Source organism: Arachis duranensis, chromosome 1 (genome assembly GCF_000817695.3).
Source record: "Arachis duranensis cultivar V14167 chromosome 1, aradu.V14167.gnm2.J7QH, whole genome shotgun sequence".
Taxonomy (NCBI): domain Eukaryota; kingdom Viridiplantae; phylum Streptophyta; class Magnoliopsida; order Fabales; family Fabaceae; genus Arachis; species Arachis duranensis.
In genome coordinates this window covers 104,586,945-104,608,655 of record NC_029772.3, presented here as the reverse complement: position 1 = coordinate 104,608,655, position 21,711 = coordinate 104,586,945, and the positions used below count along the sequence as shown (strand labels likewise).

At 35.2% G+C, this 21,711-nt stretch overlaps 2 protein-coding genes and 3 non-coding genes across 7 annotated transcripts; 3 read left to right on the top strand and 2 right to left on the bottom strand.

The window, feature by feature from the left end:
* The first annotated feature begins 141 nt into the window (after positions 1–141).
* Positions 142–5,195, top strand: LOC107468091 (agamous-like MADS-box protein AGL65). Of its 3 annotated transcripts, XM_052258914.1 has the most exons (13): positions 158–244; positions 650–663; positions 811–996; positions 2,299–2,358; positions 2,453–2,471; positions 2,607–2,671; positions 2,752–2,767; positions 2,863–2,924; positions 3,520–3,616; positions 3,775–3,822; positions 3,906–4,033; positions 4,286–4,691; positions 4,814–5,195. In XM_052258914.1, the coding sequence occupies exons 3-13, from the start codon at positions 812–814 to the stop codon at positions 4,814–4,816; spliced, it is 1,089 nt and encodes a 362-aa protein (XP_052114874.1). In that variant the 5' UTR covers positions 158–244; positions 650–663; position 811; the 3' UTR covers positions 4,817–5,195. The 3 variants fall into 3 exon arrangements, with proteins under 3 accessions (XP_015942830.1, XP_052114880.1, XP_052114874.1); XM_016087344.3 differs by having other exon boundaries at positions 142–663; positions 3,912–4,033; XM_052258920.1 differs by lacking the exon at positions 650–663 and having other exon boundaries at positions 145–244.
* A 541-nt stretch (positions 5,196–5,736) lies between these two features.
* Positions 5,737–7,914, bottom strand: LOC107468114 (expansin-A10). Its single transcript, XM_016087355.3, has 3 exons — positions 7,674–7,914; positions 6,511–6,823; positions 5,737–6,374 (listed from the first exon to the last, which is right to left on the bottom strand). Exons 1-3 carry the CDS (start codon positions 7,810–7,812, stop codon positions 6,068–6,070), a joined length of 759 nt encoding a protein of 252 aa, XP_015942841.1. The 5' UTR covers positions 7,813–7,914; the 3' UTR covers positions 5,737–6,067.
* Positions 7,915–9,848: 1,934 nt separating this feature from the next.
* TRNAA-AGC (transfer RNA alanine (anticodon AGC)) lies at positions 9,849–9,921 on the bottom strand. Its single transcript has one exon. It is a non-coding gene; the product is annotated as a tRNA-Ala (tRNA).
* A 10,952-nt stretch (positions 9,922–20,873) lies between these two features.
* LOC127742561 (small nucleolar RNA R44/J54/Z268 family) lies at positions 20,874–20,960 on the top strand. Its single transcript, XR_008003902.1, has one exon. It is a non-coding gene; the product is annotated as a small nucleolar RNA R44/J54/Z268 family (small nucleolar RNA).
* Positions 20,961–21,149: 189 nt separating this feature from the next.
* LOC127742584 (small nucleolar RNA snoR122) lies at positions 21,150–21,229 on the top strand. Its single transcript, XR_008003927.1, has one exon. It is a non-coding gene; the product is annotated as a small nucleolar RNA snoR122 (small nucleolar RNA).
* The last annotated feature ends 482 nt before the right edge of the window (positions 21,230–21,711 follow it).

The following is a 21,711-nucleotide window of genomic DNA, read 5'->3' as shown; positions in this document are numbered from 1 at the left end:
ATAAATAATAAATTAACAAATTAAATCCTTGGATAAAATTTATTAATTTACATAACATGAGACTTATATTATTTACATTTGAATAGTGAGTTAATAATGTTTACTTTTTATTGTCTTGTAAGCATGGTTGATAAATGAGCGCACCAATCATTACATACTCAACAGGAGTAAAGGCATCATAGACACTCGGTGAAGGAAAAAAAGAAGAATGGCAATGGCATGACCGATGCACGATACATGAAAGGTGTGTTGTTATTTGTTAATACAAAAAGAAGACGTGGCAAACTACCTAGAAACTGAATGAAAGAGAAAAGGGGGAAATAGTTTGTTGGTAGAGGATAGAGATTAGAAGAAGAAGGGTGTCATTGTTTGTTGTTGCAGAGGTTGGCAGCAGTGTGGAATCTGACCGTACTTTTTGGAAAACAGTATATAACTTGTACGTTTGGGTGGTTCTCCAAAACTTGTATCTACCGAAATCACAGCTCAGCCCCTTCCTCCTCCTTCTTCTTCTTTCTCTCTTTCTCTCTCTCTCTCTCTCTCTCTCTCTCTCTCTCCCTCTGTCTCTCTTCTTTTCTTCAGTTACCTCACACCACCCTCCCACATTTCAATAATTCCCTCTCTTTTTTTTTCCTCCCTGCATCTTCTTCAGTACTACCTTACGAGGTTCGTTTTTCTCCTATCTACATCAAATTCTGTTATCTTAAATTTGTCGTATTTACATATTGTATTGTATCGATTGTGTTTTTGTGTATCGATTATGATTTATGATTGATTTGAAAATATGTTTGCTCCTACCTCCTAAATGTGCAGGATGGGAAGAGTTAAATTAAAGATAAAGAAATTGGAGAGCACCAGCAATCGCCAAGTGACTTATTCAAAGCGGAAAAGCGGAATCTTGAAGAAAGCAAAGGAATTGTCAATACTATGTGATATAGATATTGTTCTTCTCATGTTTTCTCCAACAGGAAAGCCTACATTGCTACAAGGAGAGCGCAGGTAATAATCATCATTGACACATTCCTTCTAAGATGGAATTTGTTGCTAGTGAATTCAAAATCTATTCCTAGAGGAAGTAAAAAGCAGAAACTGTACTGTGATATGCATTCATTTTTTTTCATAATTTCGGAGTTTATCGTTTCAAGAATCAGAGACAATCTTTGCATTTGCAATAGGTGCAAATCATATTTTATGAGGATGATGAGATATCGTAATATCTGCATGTGATTCTATATATTAGGTATTGTTTCTTGAACAAGGAAGTTTCGTCACGGGGAAAAACTAATGTCACATGCTCAATTCTAACTTCTATACGATAATCAATGAAGTGAATATTGTATGAGGGACGAAAAGGAAGTGTAGAAACAATTTTTTTTAGCTTCCAGATTCGAGTAAATCCGCGTGTTACTGTAATTCTTTTCAAGCTGGTGAATTCTTTATAGATGTTCACCTTTGAAGTTTTGAGATGCCAAGAACATGGAAGAATCCCTACTTCTAAATTTAATGTTCGTATTCATAATTGAAATTCTTTCAAGCCAGGCCTAGAGCCACCCTGGAAGTTGGAACAGATATATTGATATTTTTATGTGTGGTTGTAAGACTAGGCAGAAGCAACAGAATAAGAATAAGAGGTGTAAGAATAGGATTATAGAAGAAAGAGTAGAAGAGAGTGTGTATAAGAAACAGAGAAGCTGAAAGATATCAAGGTGATACCCTCCTAGTCTCTGATGTATTATTATTTGAAGAACAAAATCCTGAAAAGTAGAGAACAAGGTTGCATTAGAAAGGCTACCACTCTCCTAAGGTCCTGCCCAGTCCAAATCCTTTCTGTTTTCCTATTAATTCCCTTCATCCCTCTTATATACATTCTCAATCCTCTCTCCTATAACAAAATTCATCTCTCTTTCTCTCTCTCTCACAAAATCCACACTAACTTTTCCATTCCAGCTGTCCAATTTTTTACATCAGCTGGTCCTGCTTTATATTTCATTTTCAACTCTCTAACTAACTTAACTGCCAATTTTTTCTCATTCTTCTTGTTTTCTTCACTTGGGTACTAAGGAACTTTCATATGTGTAAGATGCTACTTTGTTTTTATTTTTACAAAAGAAAAGCCTCGTTTTTATAATAATGGAATCGGTGTATTGATCTTTTAATATACATAGAACATGTCAGCTTGTAAGTATCTTGTTTATCGGAGGATATTATTATAAATTCATCTTTATAATGTTTAACATTCAAATGAAAAAGAGTAAATTCTTGTTGCATTATTAATGACGGTATATTGATGATGATTTACAGCAATATTGAGGAAGTCATTGCAAAATTTGCTCAACTTACCCCACAAGAAAGGGCCAAAAGGTTTGCCAAAACTTTCTGCTGAGGTTGTGTTTTTTCTATTTCATTTTTTGATTATATATGAATTAATCTTCTTTTTGCCATTTTATTTGAGCAGGAAATTGGAAAGTCTTGAAGTAAGACATTCTTTTCATCTCACATTTGTCTTTTCTATATATTGTGCATTTGATGCATCAGGTTCATATTTCGTGTTTCCTCTGAACTTTTATCAGTGATGCTGAACAAACACTCTGGTTGTGTTTAAAATATAGGCACTAAAGAAAACCTTCAAGAAATTGGATCACGATGTAAAAATACAAGATTTCTTGGGTTCAAGGTAAGTTATTGTGATAGTTGAATTGTCACTTTTTTAAGAGCTTTTGATGGGTCTGACTTTGCTTCTTTTCCATCTTGCAGCAGTCAAACTGTGGAGGTACAATTTCTTCATAAACATCACAATGATCATGATTAAAATAGCTTCAGAAAATTTAAGTTGGAAGTTAAACAACAAAAATGTTCCACATGCAGGAATTAACTCATCAAGTAAGGCTTCTACAAACGCAGCTAACAGATGTACATCAGAGACTGAGGTGCAACTTTGGAGCTTTTGGTTGTTAAAGTATTTCTTTTTCTTCTTGATGTTATCTTATTGCCCTCTAACTGAATTATTGTTGATTTGACCTAGGCTTAGTTATTTGTGACCTGAGTCATTTTTCAGTGGATTAGTTGTGCTAGTAAGTGATATGGTGACTAAAATATTATAAATTGATGAATAATCATAAAAATGGATGTGTTATGTATTGTATAGCTTTTTAGTAATGATTAAGATAAATCCACCCACAGTCCATTTGTATCATGTGACGTTTTATGCAGATCATGAAGTTGATTTATACTTTGGATTTTGTCACAATTTGACCACTATTTAGTATTTTGAACCGAAAATATATTGCTTTACTAGTCGACTTTTCTTGAAAGCCCCAGATTTTCTTTGTTAGCAGTTGGGTAGAGCTTGCTTAATAATTTGAATATTTCCTGTGATTAACCTCTACCTTGACCTTCGATTTGCCAGCATTTAACATGATTGCAAAAGCCTCTTCTAACCCTATAAATCTCATGCATGCTCTTGGGTGATGAAAGTTTGAGGCCATCATATATTAATTTTGTTTTACATTTGCAATTTTTTAGTTATTGGAATAATATTGACAAGATCAATAGCATAGAACACCTTAGGCAAATGGAAGAATCACTCAGGGAATCAATTAATCGAGTGTGTTTACAGAAGGTAAGATTTTGTTTGATGTGGTCTAGTCATATTATTTTGACATCTTCAAGTTTCTGACATACCGGTATTTTAGCATATATGCACGTCTTAGACTAACATCTTTCATGTTAAATGAGTTGTGAAGTGGAGTTTATATTATAAATTATTTTTGTCTGCAGGAAAATTTGGGAAAGCACCAAATAATGTCTCTTGAATGTGCCAATCAGGTAGAAAATGTACTCTGTTCATATGTGAATACCATGTCCTTTCTTTGGGGATAAATCTTATTTGGGATATTGTTGCTTCGTAGTTACAGGATGGAATGACTTTACCCTTGATGATGGCTGGTCTGCAAGAAAACCAACCATTGTCTTGGCTTTTGAATAACGATAACCATCAGTTGATGTTGCCGAGCGAACCGAAATATCTGCAATATAGGTGGGTCAACTGCTATATAAAGCTTCAACTCAATTCTACCGAGCGTAGAGCAACTTTTGTTCTAGCAAAATTGAATAACATTCCTTCTAAGAAAGCTTTACATTTCAATTTATTCACATGATCTAAAATATTCTCCTTAATTATCATGTTCTATTGTAATTATTATTTATCAAATATTTCCTTTTATTTGGTATGGATGGCCTTGTGCTTTATTTGCCAAACTAATTACCGAATTGTTTGTATAACATACAGCGATAATACCAATAGAGAAGCTGAGCGCTCAACTGATGTTTCGCTCCCTGGATACTCCAGTTACATTGCCAATAATGGCAAACTTGACAGCTCTCCCCAAGTCAATACCATAGGTCAGGCAGGCAGTGGCTTGAATGAGTTGAACGGCACTGCTTGCTTAAATATACAACGTTGTGAGCAATTTGCATACCCTCCTCCTCCTCCTCCTCCTCCAGATAATGAGGAAGTGAAACATCGCACGACAATGTATAATGAGAATGGCCATGATAAACTAAATACTTCAGATTACCAAGTTCATAATGGCTTTGATTTGCCAAGATCACTGTTTGAAAACGGACACCAGTTCTGGAATTCTGCTCCTGGGCCTTGTGGGGTTGCCATGTATAACGAGAATGGCTACCATAGGGTATGCAGTCCTTTTGATTTTCACCATGTTCCAGCTTTGGCTTTTGTTCTTCAGTTTTATTATAAACAAGATGGCTTGGATTGGCTTGAAACTAATTTCTATTCTTTTCATTCTTTTTGCAGTAATCGATTGACTCTGCCACCCCTACTAACTGATTGGCTTCTAACATTTTTATCCTTTGATGATGTTAACTTTGAAGGACTCCAGAAACCAGATTAGGTTGCATCTCCAACTATGAGGGTCAATGCACTTCATAAGGGTTGGTTGTGTTAGCTGTATATACTGTATGACTTAATAGGATGCAGTTTGTCCACATACAAATATTTTCTGTTATTTTTCACTTTTTGTTTACTGTTAGATTCTTGGAGTTGATGCAGTTATCCAAGCCATGAATGTAAAATATTGTAGAAAAATTAAATTGATTTACATTGAGTAATGAGTGCAGTTGTAACTACTAGTATTAGGAAACTGCTTCTTGAAGTCAAATGTTCATTACTAACCAAAGGACATGAGTATGATTTTAGAGCACACATCCAATTATCTATTTGCAATATTCACTCATGTCATTCAAGACTTAAGAAGCATTTTATATATGTAATTAGTAACTACCACAAAATGCTGAAAGAAGAATAAACTTACCCTGTTTTGTTATTAGAAAACATTATGCTTGTGTGATAGTGGATATATATTAAGGTATAGTCTATAGTGTATGCTAAAGTAGTGTGCAAAAATACCTATGCTAATCAGAGAAAGACACTGTGTTTGATAATTAGTTTAGAAGATTATTTTTCAAAATCACGATTTCTTTCCTTATTTGGAAATAAATAAGATATTGTCTTTGTTTGAGGTCCAATATTTAGAGCATAACCAGTCCATTACCAAGTTATTGTTTAGATCAGGGTAAACAACAATGTTTTTCTGCCAAACTGCACCAAGAACTAGAATTTATGCAGTGTATCCAGAAACAAGGAAAAGATAATCTATCACAGAACACTAATTAAGGAATTAAAGCTGATAACTAGCTAAGATAAACATTGCAGCAAAAATGCTTCTTATTATATATATTCTTGTTATTCTTGGCTAAGCTCAAAAATCATGCTTCAAACTTGACTAAACCTCACAATAGACCAAAAAAATAAGATAAAATGGCCGGTGATAATCTCCCCACTGCCTTTAGAAAGCAGCGCATAACTCTTATTGTAATACAATCCAAATGATAAGGAACAATTTAAAATAATCCCCTCCCATTTTCTCTTAATGACTTACTCCTATATTTGTTTTACTCTGCATTATAAATTTATCCTACTGAATATCAACCATAAATGGTAATATAGTAGTAATTGTATGAGAAATAAGGATCTATGTTATTGTGTCTCCTAAGGGAATTGTTGCCCTGTGAAGGTCTGGCCAAAGGACCAACCAGGAGGGGCAACATCACTGGAGACAAGGGTGCGGCCGTCGCTGGCGGTGATCTTAAAGGAGAGGCTTTGTCCATTGAGGTAAGAATTGCTCTGCCAGTTCTGACCCCAGTTCCTGGACATTGGTTGCCAACCGGTTCTTGATCCTTTGATGGAAACCGCGGTAACGTCGCCCGCACCCCCAACATTGGTGATTAGGACTAAGTTGAAGTAAGAATGGCCATTGATGGTGAATCTGATGCCTCCTTTCCTTTGGCATGGGACCCTGCTCTTATCACAAAAGGAACCTAAATTTACTTGACACACTAATTCTAACAAAATCTTTTGAAGCAAAATATCACCATTGCGTTGTTCTGCAATCATATAATAACAACAAATGATAGATTATGCAAAAAGGTTACCTTCTATAAGCTACAGAGACTATGCCGGCTCTGTATTGAGCAATTTGTTGGAAGACAGGTTGAGAGAGATCAAAGTGTTGAAGGGGAGGGTTGCACCAACCGCCGTTATCGCTTGGGAGGGCATTGTTTGGAGGACAGAAATTGGTGGCAGTGACCACAACTGAGCCAGGGAGGCACCATCTTTGATCACTCACACACTTCACCTCAAAACATGCCCCACAGCTCATGCCATTGTTGAACAATGCACTGCTCAAAGCGGCTGTTTCAGTCCCATATCCTTGCCTAATCAGGTTTCCATATCCACAAGCTCCACCTAAAATCAACCACAAAACAATAGAAATTCAAGATTTTGTTGTTATTCTCACAAATATTGAGAAAAACTAATATTTCAAGGGTCACTGAAGATATGGTATGAGAAAGTTTAGAGGCAACACTTTTATTAAAATCTGACAAGTACTTAATCAGTAAAAAAAAACGAGTAATCCTATACTATTAGATGTAATCTCACACCATTAAAAATATTAATAATAACTAATTATGGCTATAAATTACAAAATCTGCTAGCTCCTACCATTCCTCTACTTAATTTCTAATAACATCAATTATTAAGTGAAAGAAAAAGTGTTACTTATCTAAAAGATTAAAAATATATTTGTAATTTGTTAGAGATATATTTAATCAAATGCTTTTTTCTCTATGCTTAAATTTATAAGGTAAGTAATTTTATGATATATAATTAAATTTTTTATGACAAAAAAATTTAAAGTTAGTTTCTTATTATCCAAAAATAAATTAATAAATATAAAGCAAATAAAAAAAGTAAAAGAATGTCTATATAAAATTCACATAAATTAAATTTTTCTAAAAATAGTTTCATGATAATATTAGATATTGAAGTAAAGAAAGTACATACCTCGAATTGAGTATATTTAGAAATATATTGTGAAATCACTTCTACCTTGTAAAAATTTCAAAATTCAGTTGATTTTGAAAATCTTTTATTGTAGGTGTTGTGATTTATTCCCCTCTCTTATTATTGAAATGAAAGAATAATTTGTCTAGCAATTTAATTAGTCAAATCAACCTTAAACCTTGTCATATATATAATATAACTCATATAACCATAATAAACATTAAAAAATAGGAAAGTGTGACGCACATACCCATTGTGGCAGAGGCATCACCCCCACCATAGAAGGTTGCATGGGCATCCAACCAACTATTACCATTAGCATCATTCCCATGAACACCTACTCCTACTAATAAAATAAACCCCATCAACACAACTCCCAAAAATCCCATCTTTCATGCAGCAGTTAATGGAGTGAAGAATAAATGGAACTATGGAAGAAGAATGCAAAAGGTAGTGGAATAAATAGATGCTGCATTGTGGCCAAATAGTAATAACTGTGTCAAGTGTGGGGATCGGACTCTAATCTTGCCAAGTGTTGATGTTCTATTTTTCTATGCTGAGACAGTCAGACAGCTCAAATTTTCCTTAAACCACGTGGTTTTCATCATTTTCTTTCTTTTTTTGTTTTGTTTTTGAGTTAAAGAGTGCATAATTTAATTTGCTCTTGTATGTGGTAGTGAAAACTGTCACTGTCTCAAGAGAGGCAAAGCGTCCTCACCACACACTACTTTCTTTCTATATATTGTTACCAAAATTTGGTGAATTTGTTACCCAACTATGCATAGAGTGAGTGGAATTTGAACCCCTTTTTTATTCCTGAAACGCTTGATAGATTGCATGGTTTAGAATCATAGGAATGAAATTAATCAAGTAAATGATTATATATAGAGTAAAGCTAGGAAACTAAAAGCATATCAGCCAAAACTCAGTCAAATATCTTTGGATGAATTCAAAATTTTTACGAGTTAATATATATGGATGTTTCTTCTACTAAGTATTAGAATGTTTCTTTTTCATATTAAATGGATGTTCTTTTATATATTTTTTGAATTTGTGATTGTTAGAAGTGGATAGATTAATGTGAGAAAAAAGAGGAAGGTTTTTATAGGTTTTAATTAGGTTTACTTAATCAATTTAAAATTTTTTAAATTTTGAATTTAAAAATTTAAAATTAATTAATTATTGATATAAATTAATATAATTTTGTTTAGTTTTTGGCCGATAAGCTTTTGGTTCCTCATACTTTTGCTTATATATATTGCGTTAGAAGTTATAGAGGTGGACACGGGGAAAAAACACAAGCAGCTAGCTCCTCTCAAGTCTCAACTCTCAATCAATGCTAGCTAGTACTACACAATTTCCATGGCAGGTTGCAAGCTTGTTTCAAATTCAATTAATTAAATAGTATGTACCACCATGCTTTGATTTGGAACATCAATCAAATTGGGTCCAATTTTCTACTAACAAGTTCAATCATGTGGGTGAGGCGGTGGTTGATTGATAATAACTCTACCAACAAAAGTTAAATTAGAGGACCATCACGACCACTCTCATTTATTACATTTCATTCCATTAAATTAATGCTAACGTGAAACTTACTAAGTTGAAATTACCTACAAATAATTAAGAGAAGTTTTAGGAGACTAGCATTTTTATTAAAGAAAAAATATAGGTGAACAATAAAAATATTAAACAATATAAACAATAGATATATTAAATGTTTATTTTACTAGTATACGGATAGTTATTTTAATATTAAAATTTAGGGAGTTAAATTAAAAGTGTAGTGTGTTTTTATTTGATTGGTAATTGTTCATATTATTCAATAAAGTTATTGTCCTCCTAGCATTCCCCTTTATTAAAATATGACCATCACTTAATCAACAAAAAAAAAGTGAATAATTCTATATTATTAGATATAATTTTATACTATTAAAAATAATAATAATGACTACAAATCATAAAATCGGTTGATTCTGACTCCTATCACTACTCGTATAATTAAACCCTAGTTGAACTAAATTAAACCTCGCGCATACAGTAGTTAGTAGTTTCATGTGGAAAATTTATTAAAATATTGGCAACTACGTACTAAGCTAGTTTAACCGAACCATATATGGGTTGTAAACTTGTAATTTTAAATTTAATTATAGCAGTTTGAGTTTGTATCTTTGCAGCAAAATTTAAAGTCCTGTTTCGTTTTCGATTCTCTTCTTCTAATAATGAGTACTCATCAGCAACGAACACGTGTTTCCATATTTACGGCAATTGGATCTTAGTGCATAGTGCATATGTATATAGCTAGCTTGACCCTTTCGGTATATAAAACAAAGAAGCATGTCATGGTATGATTTCTGAATCGAAAAATTATAGAACAAAAATATAAAAAAGTCGCTTCTTTTGTTAATTATATTAATTATTGGAGTGGAGATGCGGGGTATCGATCCCCGTACCTCTCGCATGCTAAGCGAGCGCTCTACCATCTGAGCTACATCCCCATGTTGCTTGTTGACCCAAAATAAAATATTATTATTTAATTCATATTTAATACGCTAGTACGCATACGCTTCAATACTTCATAATTTCATATATAGTTGACAGCACATGGACAGAAACAAAGACAGGTCATATATCTATCTAGCTATGCACCGATGTGAATGTGGTACAAAAACATAGAAAAAGAAAAAGAAGCAACCACTTAATTTTCCATTTTTTTGGGCGATCGAGAACACAAATCAAACATTATCATGTAAAAAATAGATATATAAAGTGTGGAATCACTTTGAACTCATCAACATATATTCAACATAGTATGTAGATCTATTTCCACCGTCACTTAGGTTGCGTTTGTTTTTGAAGACAGGACAGAACATGACACTAAGACAGAGACAATAGAACGGAGACATCAAAAATTATTTTTTGTGTTTTGTGTTTAGATATGATGGACAAGACACTGATGTAATGTCCTGTATTATGTTTGGATAGACATGGACAAAACTAAAATAGTATGCAAAATGACTGAAATAGCCATATAATTCCAAATTTTTTACATCGTACAAATCAATTTAATAAAAAATAAGAGTACGTAAGAGTACAAAAAATTACAAGAAAAATTAGTCTATGAACCAATAAGATAAAAATGATATTAAAGTAACAAAATTAAAAATAAATAAAGTAATATAAAATAGAGAAGTGAATTAAATCTCCATTAACACAGCATGCCATAAAGAAGAGAATGAACAATAAAAAGGAATAAATTAATTATCCAATCAAATAAAAAATTCTAAAAAAAAGAGAGTATCTAAAAAAGGAACACAGAGAAAGAAGAACTCCGATGTAGAGAAGAAGCTAAAATTAAGAAAAATAAGAAGAGATAATAGTAGAATAATAAAAAATATCTAAGGATAGAAAGGGAAAAAATTTTGATTAAAAAATCCGTGTTCATCTTTTTAAATCCCGTGTCCATCATTGTCCTTCGTAAAAGAGTGGACACAAAAATATAAAATAGTATCCTGGAGACAATGTGTTCCGTGTCCATGTCTCTACCTCCAAACACGTTTTAAACTTTCGGTGTCCATATCTCTGTGTCCTGTCTCCGAAAACAAACGCTATCTTACAACTCTTGAAGGATATCTTCCCTGTTTCAACTTTGGTCAGTCAATCATTATTCTGATCTTCCGAATGAAGACATTCACAAACACTGTACAATTTCTTTTTCTTTACTTGCCTCTAGAACAATTCAATCCTTGTTTGCACATGTGGCTATTATATCTTTACTGCATTTAACGGTGCTTCTTGTTGTATTCCAATCCAACACACATATTGTCTTAATCAGAATATCTAGCAATATATTCGTACGTACTTTTACAAAACTCATAACAATCATACTTCGACACATACGTACTTCATGACAGTTAACATATTATCTGATATAAAACATTAGATCATCAAACATTAGATCTTTAACTTATTGCCTCTATTTTTTTACATACAGTAAAAGAATAATATAAAGTAATAAAGAACTACTTTAGATATGGTGTTGTACCCTTGTATTATTTTGGAGGAACTAACTTATACCTCGACACGACTTGTTTTAAAAAATAAATAAATGACTCCATCTTAACAGAACACCGTTCACGATCTCGCCACAAGATCGGTCACGAAGATCTCGGCTGAAGTCGAGGACCTATTCAACACCAACTAGACTATAAAACGAGCATAAAGCCGACTATAGTTAGAACAAGAAAAAAGACTATCACACAAACAATTCACCGATATATTCACGCTTTTCTTAAAGTAATTTTTTATTGATTTGGGCGTCGGAGTCTTTTTTGCAGGTACCACGCTTAGGTGCAAGTTCACGAAAATACTCTCAGTCCGGTTCGAATTACGAATGCTTCAGGATCAACACACAGCTGAGACTTAGTTCAGAAAGAGTATCCTTGGCATAATATTTGGCGCCTACCGTGGGACCCACGCCTCGCTTTCTAGTTTTTCGACCTAAACATTATTATATCCACCCTGTCTTTTCTTTTTTTTTTCCAGGAATTGTAGCATGACGGATCATTCAGTGACCCCTTAAATCAATCCGACCAATGCCGACTTCTTGGCTGCTAACGGTACCCTACTGGCAGAAAACCAACGAATGGCTAAAATATTAGCAATAATGTAGAACAACAGCGAAGGAAAGAACGACAATAAGGATCAACACGAGGAGCATCAGTTAGAATCAAATGCAAAGACGGGGAAACACCTACCAAAACAGGAAGACGACGAACTAATCCTTTCTCGAAAGAAATAATGAGTTTTAAAATGCCTAAAAATTTTACACTTCCAATGACTTTGACACCATATAAGGGAATCGGAGATACTAAACTCCATGTCACTAAATTTGAATATATGATGTTTCTCAATAACGACTCTGATCCCATCTTGTGCCCATCTTGCCTGCAAGGTCAATATCAAGCTTTGAAGAGTTCACTAAATTGTTCATAAACCACTTCGCAGCATCCAAAATCTACGTGCGAGACTCAGATTACCTCAATACGATCAAACAAGGACAACAAGAGAGTTTGAAGGATTAGATGACGCACTTCACAACGGCTGCCATGGAAATCTCAGGCCTCAACTTGGAAGTACAACTTCACGCAATAAAAAGTGGTCTCCAACCTGGAAAATTTCAGGAAGCAATAGCCGTCGCAAAACCAAAGACATTGGAGGAATTTAGTGAAAAAGCAACTGACCAGATCGAAATCGAGGAATTACGCGAAGCTCGTAGGAATGAAAACCACCATCTCGGAAGGAAGAGGAAAAACCTCACAGGTCCCAAAATAAGTACTCCAAAAAGCCTTTCAAACTAACCCCAAAGTTTGATTCATATACCAGGTTCAACACTCGAAGAGAGGACATCATTAAGGAGATACTACACAACAAGCTGATAAAACCATCAAGCAAAGCAGGAACATACCAATACCAGAAATACGTTGATAGAAGAAAATATTGTGCATTTCACCAAAAGTTCGGCCACACCACAGATGCATGCATCGTAGCCAGAGATCTGCTAGAAAGATTAGCAAGGCAAGGCCTATTGGACAAATACGTCACTTCTAGAAACCAAAAAGAACCAACCAGGGATACAGAGAGGCCGAGCTATAGCTCAGGTCGCAAAGAAAAAGGGACATGGCATGGACCGATCGAAACCCCTACTTCTAAGGGAATTATAAATTACATTTCAGGTGGTTTTGCTGGATGTGGAGCTACTAATACAGCCAGAAAGAGAAGCTACCGATCTATGATGACAATGGAAGGATATTATCAAGGCCTGCCAACCCCAACCTTATCCATCCAGATCAGTTTCGATGATGCTGACTTTCAATATCAATCCCTGAATTTAGACGATCAAGTGGTGATCTTAATGCGAGTAGGAGAGCTAACAGTAAAAAAGGTCCTGCTTGACCCAGGAAGTAGTGCCGACGTCTTGTTCTACTCCACATTCAAAAAGATGCAACTAAGTGACAAGGCATTGTAACTATCAGGCGGAGAATTGGTAGGGTTCTCCGGAGAAAGAGTTCCCGTATCAAGTTATGTATGGCTAAGAACGACACTGGGGGAACCCCGAACTCAAAAACATTAGATATTCAATTTTTAGTAGTCGACTGCGTTAGCCCTTATAATGTTATTTTGGGACGTCCGTCCCTTGATTCTTTCGGAGCTATTGTTTCCAAAATTCATCTGTGTGTTAAGTTCCCTGTGCAGGATAACATAGTGGCAACAGTGCATGTTAACCACAAGGAAGCCAGACAATGTTACAATGCAGGTTTGAAGACCGTCTCAAAGGAGACCATTCCGAGAATCCATTCTGTGTACAACTTGGAAAGCATTCCAACTCTGGCCGAGATTGACCCAAGAGACAACAATAGTCGCCCCGCCCCAACGGACGACCTGAAAAAGGTACAACTTGGACAAATAAATCAGTTCACTAACATTGGCTCTGCTTTTTTTGCAGGAACAAAACAAAACTGGTAGACATACTAGAGACCAATGCCGACCTATTTGCATTGACCCCTGCTGATATGCCAGGAATTGATCCAAACTTTATATGTCACAAGTTGGCAGTCAATCCTAACACCTGACCTGTAAGATAAAAGAAGCAAAATCTGGGCACACAAAGAAGAAATGCTGCAGCAGTAGAAGTACAAAAATTACTTGATGCAGGCTTCATCCGAGAAATTCACTTTTCCTCATGGCTAGCAAATGTAGTGATGGTCAAGAAAAGCTCGGAGAAATGGAAAATGTGTGTAGATTTTACGAATTTGAATAAAGCTTGTCCGAAGGATTCCTATCCACTGCCGAACATTGACAGGCTAGTAGATGAAACCTCAAGATATCAAGTGCTCAGCTTCATGGATGCATATTCCAGTTACAACCAAATAAAAATGCACCCAAATGACGAAGACAAGACGGCATTTATAACTGACCAAGGTAACTTTTGCTATAAAGTAATGCCTTTTGGACTAAAAAATGCAAGGACAACCTATCAAAGACTGATGGACAAAGTCTTCAAGGATCAAGTTGGACGAAGCATCGAGATTTATGTCGACGATATGGTTGTCAAGTCAAGCTCAGAAAAATAACATGAAGTCGATCTTCAAGAGGTTTTTCAACAGCTCAGAAAATACAATATGAGGTTAAACCCGGAAAAATGTGCATTCGGAGTACAAAAAGGTAAATTCCTTGGATTCCTGCTTACAAACAGGGGAATAGAAGCCAACCCCGACAAGTGCCAAGTTGTCATAAACATGCAGTCACCTCAAACTATCAAGGAAGTGCAATGCCTCAAAGGTCGTCTAGCTGCCCTATCCCGATTTCTACCAATGGCAGCCGTCAGATTATACTATTTCTTCAACATAATGAAGAAAGCTTACAAGTTCATCTGGACGGAAGAATGTGAAAAGGCCTTCGTCGAACTCAAACAGATCCTAGGGTCCCCACCTATAATAAAAAAACCATAACAAGGTAAACCACTTTTCATATTCCTTTCAATTTTCACTAACACGATTAGCTCCGTGCTTGTAATAGAAACAGGAAAAGATCAACACCCAGTATACTTCGTGAGCAAAGTCTTACAAGATGCCGGGACCAGATACCCGATGATAGAAAAATTAGCGTTCGGATTAGTCATTACTGCTTGGCGTCTACGACATTACTTTCAAACACATCCAATAATAGTTCGGACTGGACACCCCCTGCGACAAATATTGTCACGACCAGACTTAGCAGGCCGACCCACAAAATGGGCGATAGAGCTATTTGAATTCGATATTTCATACCAATCACGAGGATCACCTAATGCCCAAGCATTAGCCGACTTCATCTCAGAGTTCACAAACAAAGAAGAAATACCCAAGACATGGGAACTATACATAGATGAAGCATCAAACGAAAACGGATGTGGAGCAGGCATCCTTCTGAAAGATAGTACTGGAGTTCGAGCCGAACAATCAATCAAATTCCTCTTTGAAATAACCAACAACCACAAGCTGAATATGAAGCTCTACTGGCAGGCCTAAGGCTAGCCAGGGGAGTAGAAGTCACAAGCTTAAAGGTGTAATGCGATTCACTCCTAGTAGTACAACAGGTAAATGGGTACTTTCAAGTACGAGATCCACTCTTAGAAAAGTATTTACACTCGGTCAAAACTATGTGATAAATTTACATTTTATGATATTTATTTGCTCTATTTGGGTGGATTTCATCAACTTTTCTTGCACTTATCCATTGAAATAGCATAGTTTCATGATTTCTTCTTAAATTGTGCTTGAAAGTAAAAACATGCTCTTTAGGCCTTTTAATTGCTAAAGTTTATTCACTTTAATCCCATTTGATGCCTTGATGTATTTGCTAAGTGATTTCAAGTTTCTAAGGCAAGTATGGGTTGAAGAAGTGAGAAAAAGAGCATGCAAAAGAAAAGAAACCATGAGGAAATAGAGTTTGAAAGATTCAGCATATATGCGTGCACACAGTGATGCGTGCGCACACACAAGTGCGAGCTTGGCAACGCGTGCGCGTGACCCACGCGTACGCGTGAGGATGAATTTTGCCAGGTGATGCGTACGCGTGACCCACGTGTATGCGTGACCCGTGTCACGTGAGCTCATTAATTGTAAATCGTTGGGGGCAAATTCTGGGCCTCCAAAACCTAGTCCAACTTATTTTTGAAGCTATTTCAAGCCAAAGTGAAGAGGAATGAAGGGGGGAGCAATTAGGTATAGTTTAGTATCATGTAGGTCATTTTCTAGAGAGAGAAGCTCCCCACTCTCTCTATAAATTAGGGTTTTTAGCTTAATTTCTTTGTAATTTCTATTTTTAATTATTATTTTCATCTAGTTTCTTCTACATTTCTTTGTTCTATTGCCTTAATTTCCTTAGTTTATCTTGTTAATTTCTCAATTTTGTCACTTTCATGTTTATGGATACTCTTGTTAATTTTAATTTCAATTAATGCAATTTATGTTTTCATGTTAATTGTTGCTTCCTTTAATTGTTATTATTATTTTCTTGCTTTTGATAGCTTTAGAATTTAATTTCATTTCAATTCAATTTGATTTTATTTTCATGCACACCAAGTGTTTGACAAAATGCTTGGCTTAATATTTGCTTTTTTTTCACTCTTGACTTGGAATTGAGGACTTTGGTGACCCTTGAGTCCTTGATGTCCATTTTTGTTTGATACATTAGAGTAGTTAGTTGATTTGGTTTCCACTAACTCTAAGTCTTTCATTAATAGAGTTGACTAGGACTTGTGGATTGAAATAAATTATGCCTACTTGACTTATCCTCGATGTAGGGTTGTCTAAGTAGGATTAACTCTTCATAATCATCATGTGTTTGTGGTTAATGGCTAGGATAGGCAACTTTAGCTCTCAATCTTCGCCAAGAGGTTTTTAGCACTTGAATTACCCTTTTCTCTTGATTAATTGCTTTTGAATTTAATTGCTTTCATTTAATTCCTTACATAATCATTTACTCTCTTGCTATTTACATTTCTTGCTTCTCTTGCCATCAAACCTCATTTTCCTCAAAGCCAATAATTAAACATTTCATTGCATCTCCTAGGGAAGACGACCCGGGATTTAAAACTCCCGGTTATTTTGTATTAATTGTGATAATCCTTTGATTTAAATTTGATTCTTGGCCAGTTATTGGGTTGGGGACTATACTTGCAACGCCAAAACTTATTTCGAGAAAAATTCCTAGCCTGCTTAAGGCCCTTCATCAAATTTTTGGCGCCGTTGCCTGGGAGTTGCAATGGTGTTATGTTATGGGCTATTGTAAATATGTTAGTATGGAAATAGTTTGCTTTTTGGTTGTCTTTTGTTTTTGTTAATGGTTAGGATTGGGATCCTGGAGGACATTAGAAATTCAAGCATTGGTGGGAAAGTCAAGTACAAGCCACCATAGCAAGAGCTCTCCCAATTGTCTATCTTAAAGACAATAAATAAAAGTGCTAGGTGGGAGACACCCCACATTGGTAACATTTTTCTAACTCTCCCTCTCCTTTAGCATTTGTTTGTTGAAATTTTGCTTCTTTTAGTTAGCTTAGTTTGGTAGAATTTTTGTGTTGATCTTGCATTTTTAGGGTAAAATAAGTTTTGCGGTTAGAAAAGCTATTTTGGATGTTATGTTTGATGTCTTAGAGCACTAAAAATTTTTTAGGAAAAAAACAGAGCATGTGCGCGCGCACACACTTGTGCGCACGCACACCTCCCCAAAGTCTGCATTTTGTGCGTACACACCCACCTGTGCGTATGCAAACTCATGAACACCCCCTCTGTTGGGAGCGCTCGCACGCCTTGTGCGTTCGCATCCCCCTTCTTTTTGCCCCTTGTGCGTACGCAAGGACCTGTGTGTGTACGCAGAGATGTCGAATTTTGATGTTTCACATTTTCTCAAAAAAAAAAAAAAATTTCCTTTCTGTGCGTGGGCACAGGCCTGTGCATGGGCACACTTCAATTCAAGGCCTCTGCCTGTGGCATTAGCACACATAGTGCGAACGCACAACCTCTAAATTTGGCCCATAACACGTACGCGTGACCCCCCTCATTTTCTCTCTTTCACGCGTACGCGTCCCCTACACGTACACGTCGATTCCCGTTTTCACCCAAGTCACGCACACGCGTCCCCCACGCGCACGCGTGACCCCCTCCCCTATTTCACATTATTCTTTTCTCCTCTTCTCTCTTCTTCTTTTCTTCTTTCCTCTTCCCCTCTCTTCTTTCCCTCTTCCAACTACCACCCACCACTATCATTTACCTCCTACCATGCTCTCCTTTAGTTAGTTATTTAGTTAGTTAGTTAGTTAGTTAGTTATTTATTTATTTAGTTAGTCAGTTTAAATTTTCTATTTTGGTGCTAAGTGTTGGATGATTGCCATGATTTGCTGATTTTATTGAGACATTATTGCTGAATTGCTGATGTTGTTATTGATAGTTATTGTTGGATGTCTTTATTGAGGTCATACTTTGTTATTTGGTATCGAGTTTTTCATGTTTAATTTTGCACATACCAAGTACTTATGACATTACCTTCAAGAATCTTTTTGGATTTTTAAATTGCATGTTTTGGCCACCATGTAACTGGATCTCATTATCTATAGATAGGCAATTTGTTCTTAGTTGATGCATTTTTTGTTAGGTGATACTTGTTATGATTGATTTTTATCTAAGTCACCTATTTGATGCATTGACATTAAAAATTGTGAAATTGGATCATAAGCTTACCTAATGACACTTTTTGAGCTTTTTTTTAAGCTTTGTGGACTATGCTTGCCATGTTTTCCACTTCATGTCAATTAGGTGTTGCTTCATGATCCATTTCACAATTCCTTGATTCTTGCTTGAATACTTTTATGCTTCTTTATTACTTGTTTGTTTATCTTAACCTACAAGTTTTCTTTAAAGCATTTCAAGCACACTAGAATGAGTAAAGTGCATGTTTCTTTTGTGTAATTGTGACATAGCTTTCTTTGCTATTATGTGTATTTTAAACCGCGTAACTTAGAATTCACACACTTGTTTCCTTCATGTCACAAACTAACTCACTCACTCAATTTAGTGATCATTACCTCATTCCAACAATCTATGCTTTCTTATTCTTGCATTTACTCGTCTTATGGTGTTATTTCCACTTTTTCATGAATGACTCATCGTAAGCAACAAGGGAAGTGGGAGAAAGAGCACGCAGCAGCCAGTTGATCCACCAGCTGAAGGTGGCAACTCGTGAAGTCACTGTACCCCCCTTGGTCACCTTTGAATGCATGGAGGACCGGGCAAGCCTTTAAGTGTGGGGAGGTTGTCACCGATCAGTAATCTTGGGTGACAATTTCTAAATCTTAAACACTTTTACATTTTATTTTTTCTTAGTTTGTATATATTTTAGAGCTTTAATTGCATTCTTTCTTAGTTTATTGCATGTCTTTGCATACAAATAATAAGCTTAGTTAATTTAATGAAATTTTTCAAGAAAAATATTTTTGATAGGACATTGACATCCTAATTGATTTGAGTTAGTATTTGTTTGATTGAAACTTGCTTGAAATATATTATTGAACATGTTTTTGAAAGGGCCGTAAGAGTAGCTTCAGAGTGTGTGAAATTAGAAGATCAGAGGAGAGAATTTTGCAAGATAGAAGCTAAATCAGTAAGTGGCAAAACTCATCATTCACTGTAGGCTCATTTGTCTTATATACATATGTGTACACCTAGCTAATTATGCAGCCATTGTATCTTATAACCTACTCTAATAAATATCTCAATTAGCTCTAACTAACTCTATCACTTGCTGAATTATACTAACTACTTGAAACTAACTAACAAACTGCAGTTAAATGATTCTGTAAGTAACATTTAATGTGTATTTTGTATTTTAACATATAATTTATTCTAATGACTGATTTTAATGTACACGTAGCATACTTGATTTCACTAATATACTAAAATCATTTTAAACTATCAAATTGAGTTTAAAATAAAGATTTTTTTTCAAAAGATAATGTTTTTGTTCAAATAGCAGAAGTTCTTACTTCTCAAACTCACTTTAAATTTTTCAGTAAAAGGAAGGGGCATAGCCCAAAGAATTACCTCCATCATGTTCTTTTTTTTTTTTTATGTTTGCTATCCATTAAGCTGATTGTTGTTGACAGGCCTAGTTAATTAACGATTCAATTTCTATTGCCATTTGGACCCAACCCAAGTTCCCTACTAAGATAAGAAAAACAAAAGCAAACTGCTGCATAACAACTTAACGCGCCCCCTTCTGAAACCCTAATCTCTCTCTCTCTCTCTCTCTCTCTCTCTCTCTCCCCTATAAATCCGAGAATCTGAAATCCCTAAAACTGCAGGGCAGAACCAAAAGCCGTCAAGGATTTTCCTTGAGCTTCATTACTGGTTTCTCTTTCAATGCTGTTTTTATTCATCTCCGTCTCTAATTTCACCCCTTATTTACCAGGGGAAAAGAACACTAGTATCGTGGTTTTACATTTAACAACAAATGCTTATTATTCGATCTCTACATTATTTTGATCCCGTGATATGTGCCAGTGATGGTGTTAAATATACTTCGAGATTTAATTCGATGATATCAACTTTGAGCTGAGGCACCCGCTTTTTCTTTCACTATTTTGTTTTTCCCCCTTTTTTCACATCTTCATAATAGGAAGCTCTATTTTTTTAATCTATTTAGCAATGCATATTCTGCGTTATTGGATTTTTAAAAATTGAAACTGGCATTCTACTTGTGTGAAGAATTGAAGTTCAAGTTTTTTCTTTTTTTTTTCTCATTTATTATTTCTCTGCTTGAATTATAGTTACGATCTCTGGGTTCGTTATTAGTGAAACTGAGGTAGTGTGTGAAAAATCCATGTTTAAGCTTGCAAATGCAGTATTTCTTACTATTCGCAAATGATGACAAATAGACAGGGACATCAGCACTCTAAGGAGAGTGATGACTTAGTCTAAAATGGGAATCTCTCTGATGCGTTCATATAAAATCTACAATCTTTCTGTTGATTTTTCATTTGTCAATGAACCTGATGTTAAAATGTATTTTGTTTTTCAACATATGTATGTTATTGTTTTTACTCTATTAAAAAACCCATTGTTTTAACCTTTAAATCAATTTTCAAATTATACTTGGCCTTTGCTTAATGCAGACACCTTAGTAATGGTTTGGCCAATGATGTATTCTATTGCACGTATTATCAGATATATGTATCTGATGAAATCTTAAATTGTCACTACCTCTGAGGCCATCCATCTAATATAGTTAAATCTTTTTACTGGTCCTTGTTATTTGCATGTGTTGTTAGCTCACTCCTGCTTTACATTCCTCTGATTTATTCTTCCTTGGTGAAGTCATTGTTGTTTTCTCTAACCATGTTGGAGATCATTTTGGTGCCAAGGATGATTAGCAAAAGAACCATGGATGGAGCTGCTATTCAATGTGATACAAGCCTGATGATTGTAACTAAGAACGGAGATTTGAAGATTGCTTTTGTTGAAGTCTGACCACAGTTGGGCTCCAAAAGAATCTTATGAAATAAACCAATCTATGTTGTTATTAATGAAGGCTTGTAATCTGTTGCAACATTCTTGGCTCACTAGTTCTTGACATGATTGATCACTTGTTCAACTCAACAACAATCACCGCAACCACTGGTTTTCCATTATCTTTCACTACTATCTCAAACTACCACCATAAAATACAAGTAAAAATTAATATCAGACTTAGAA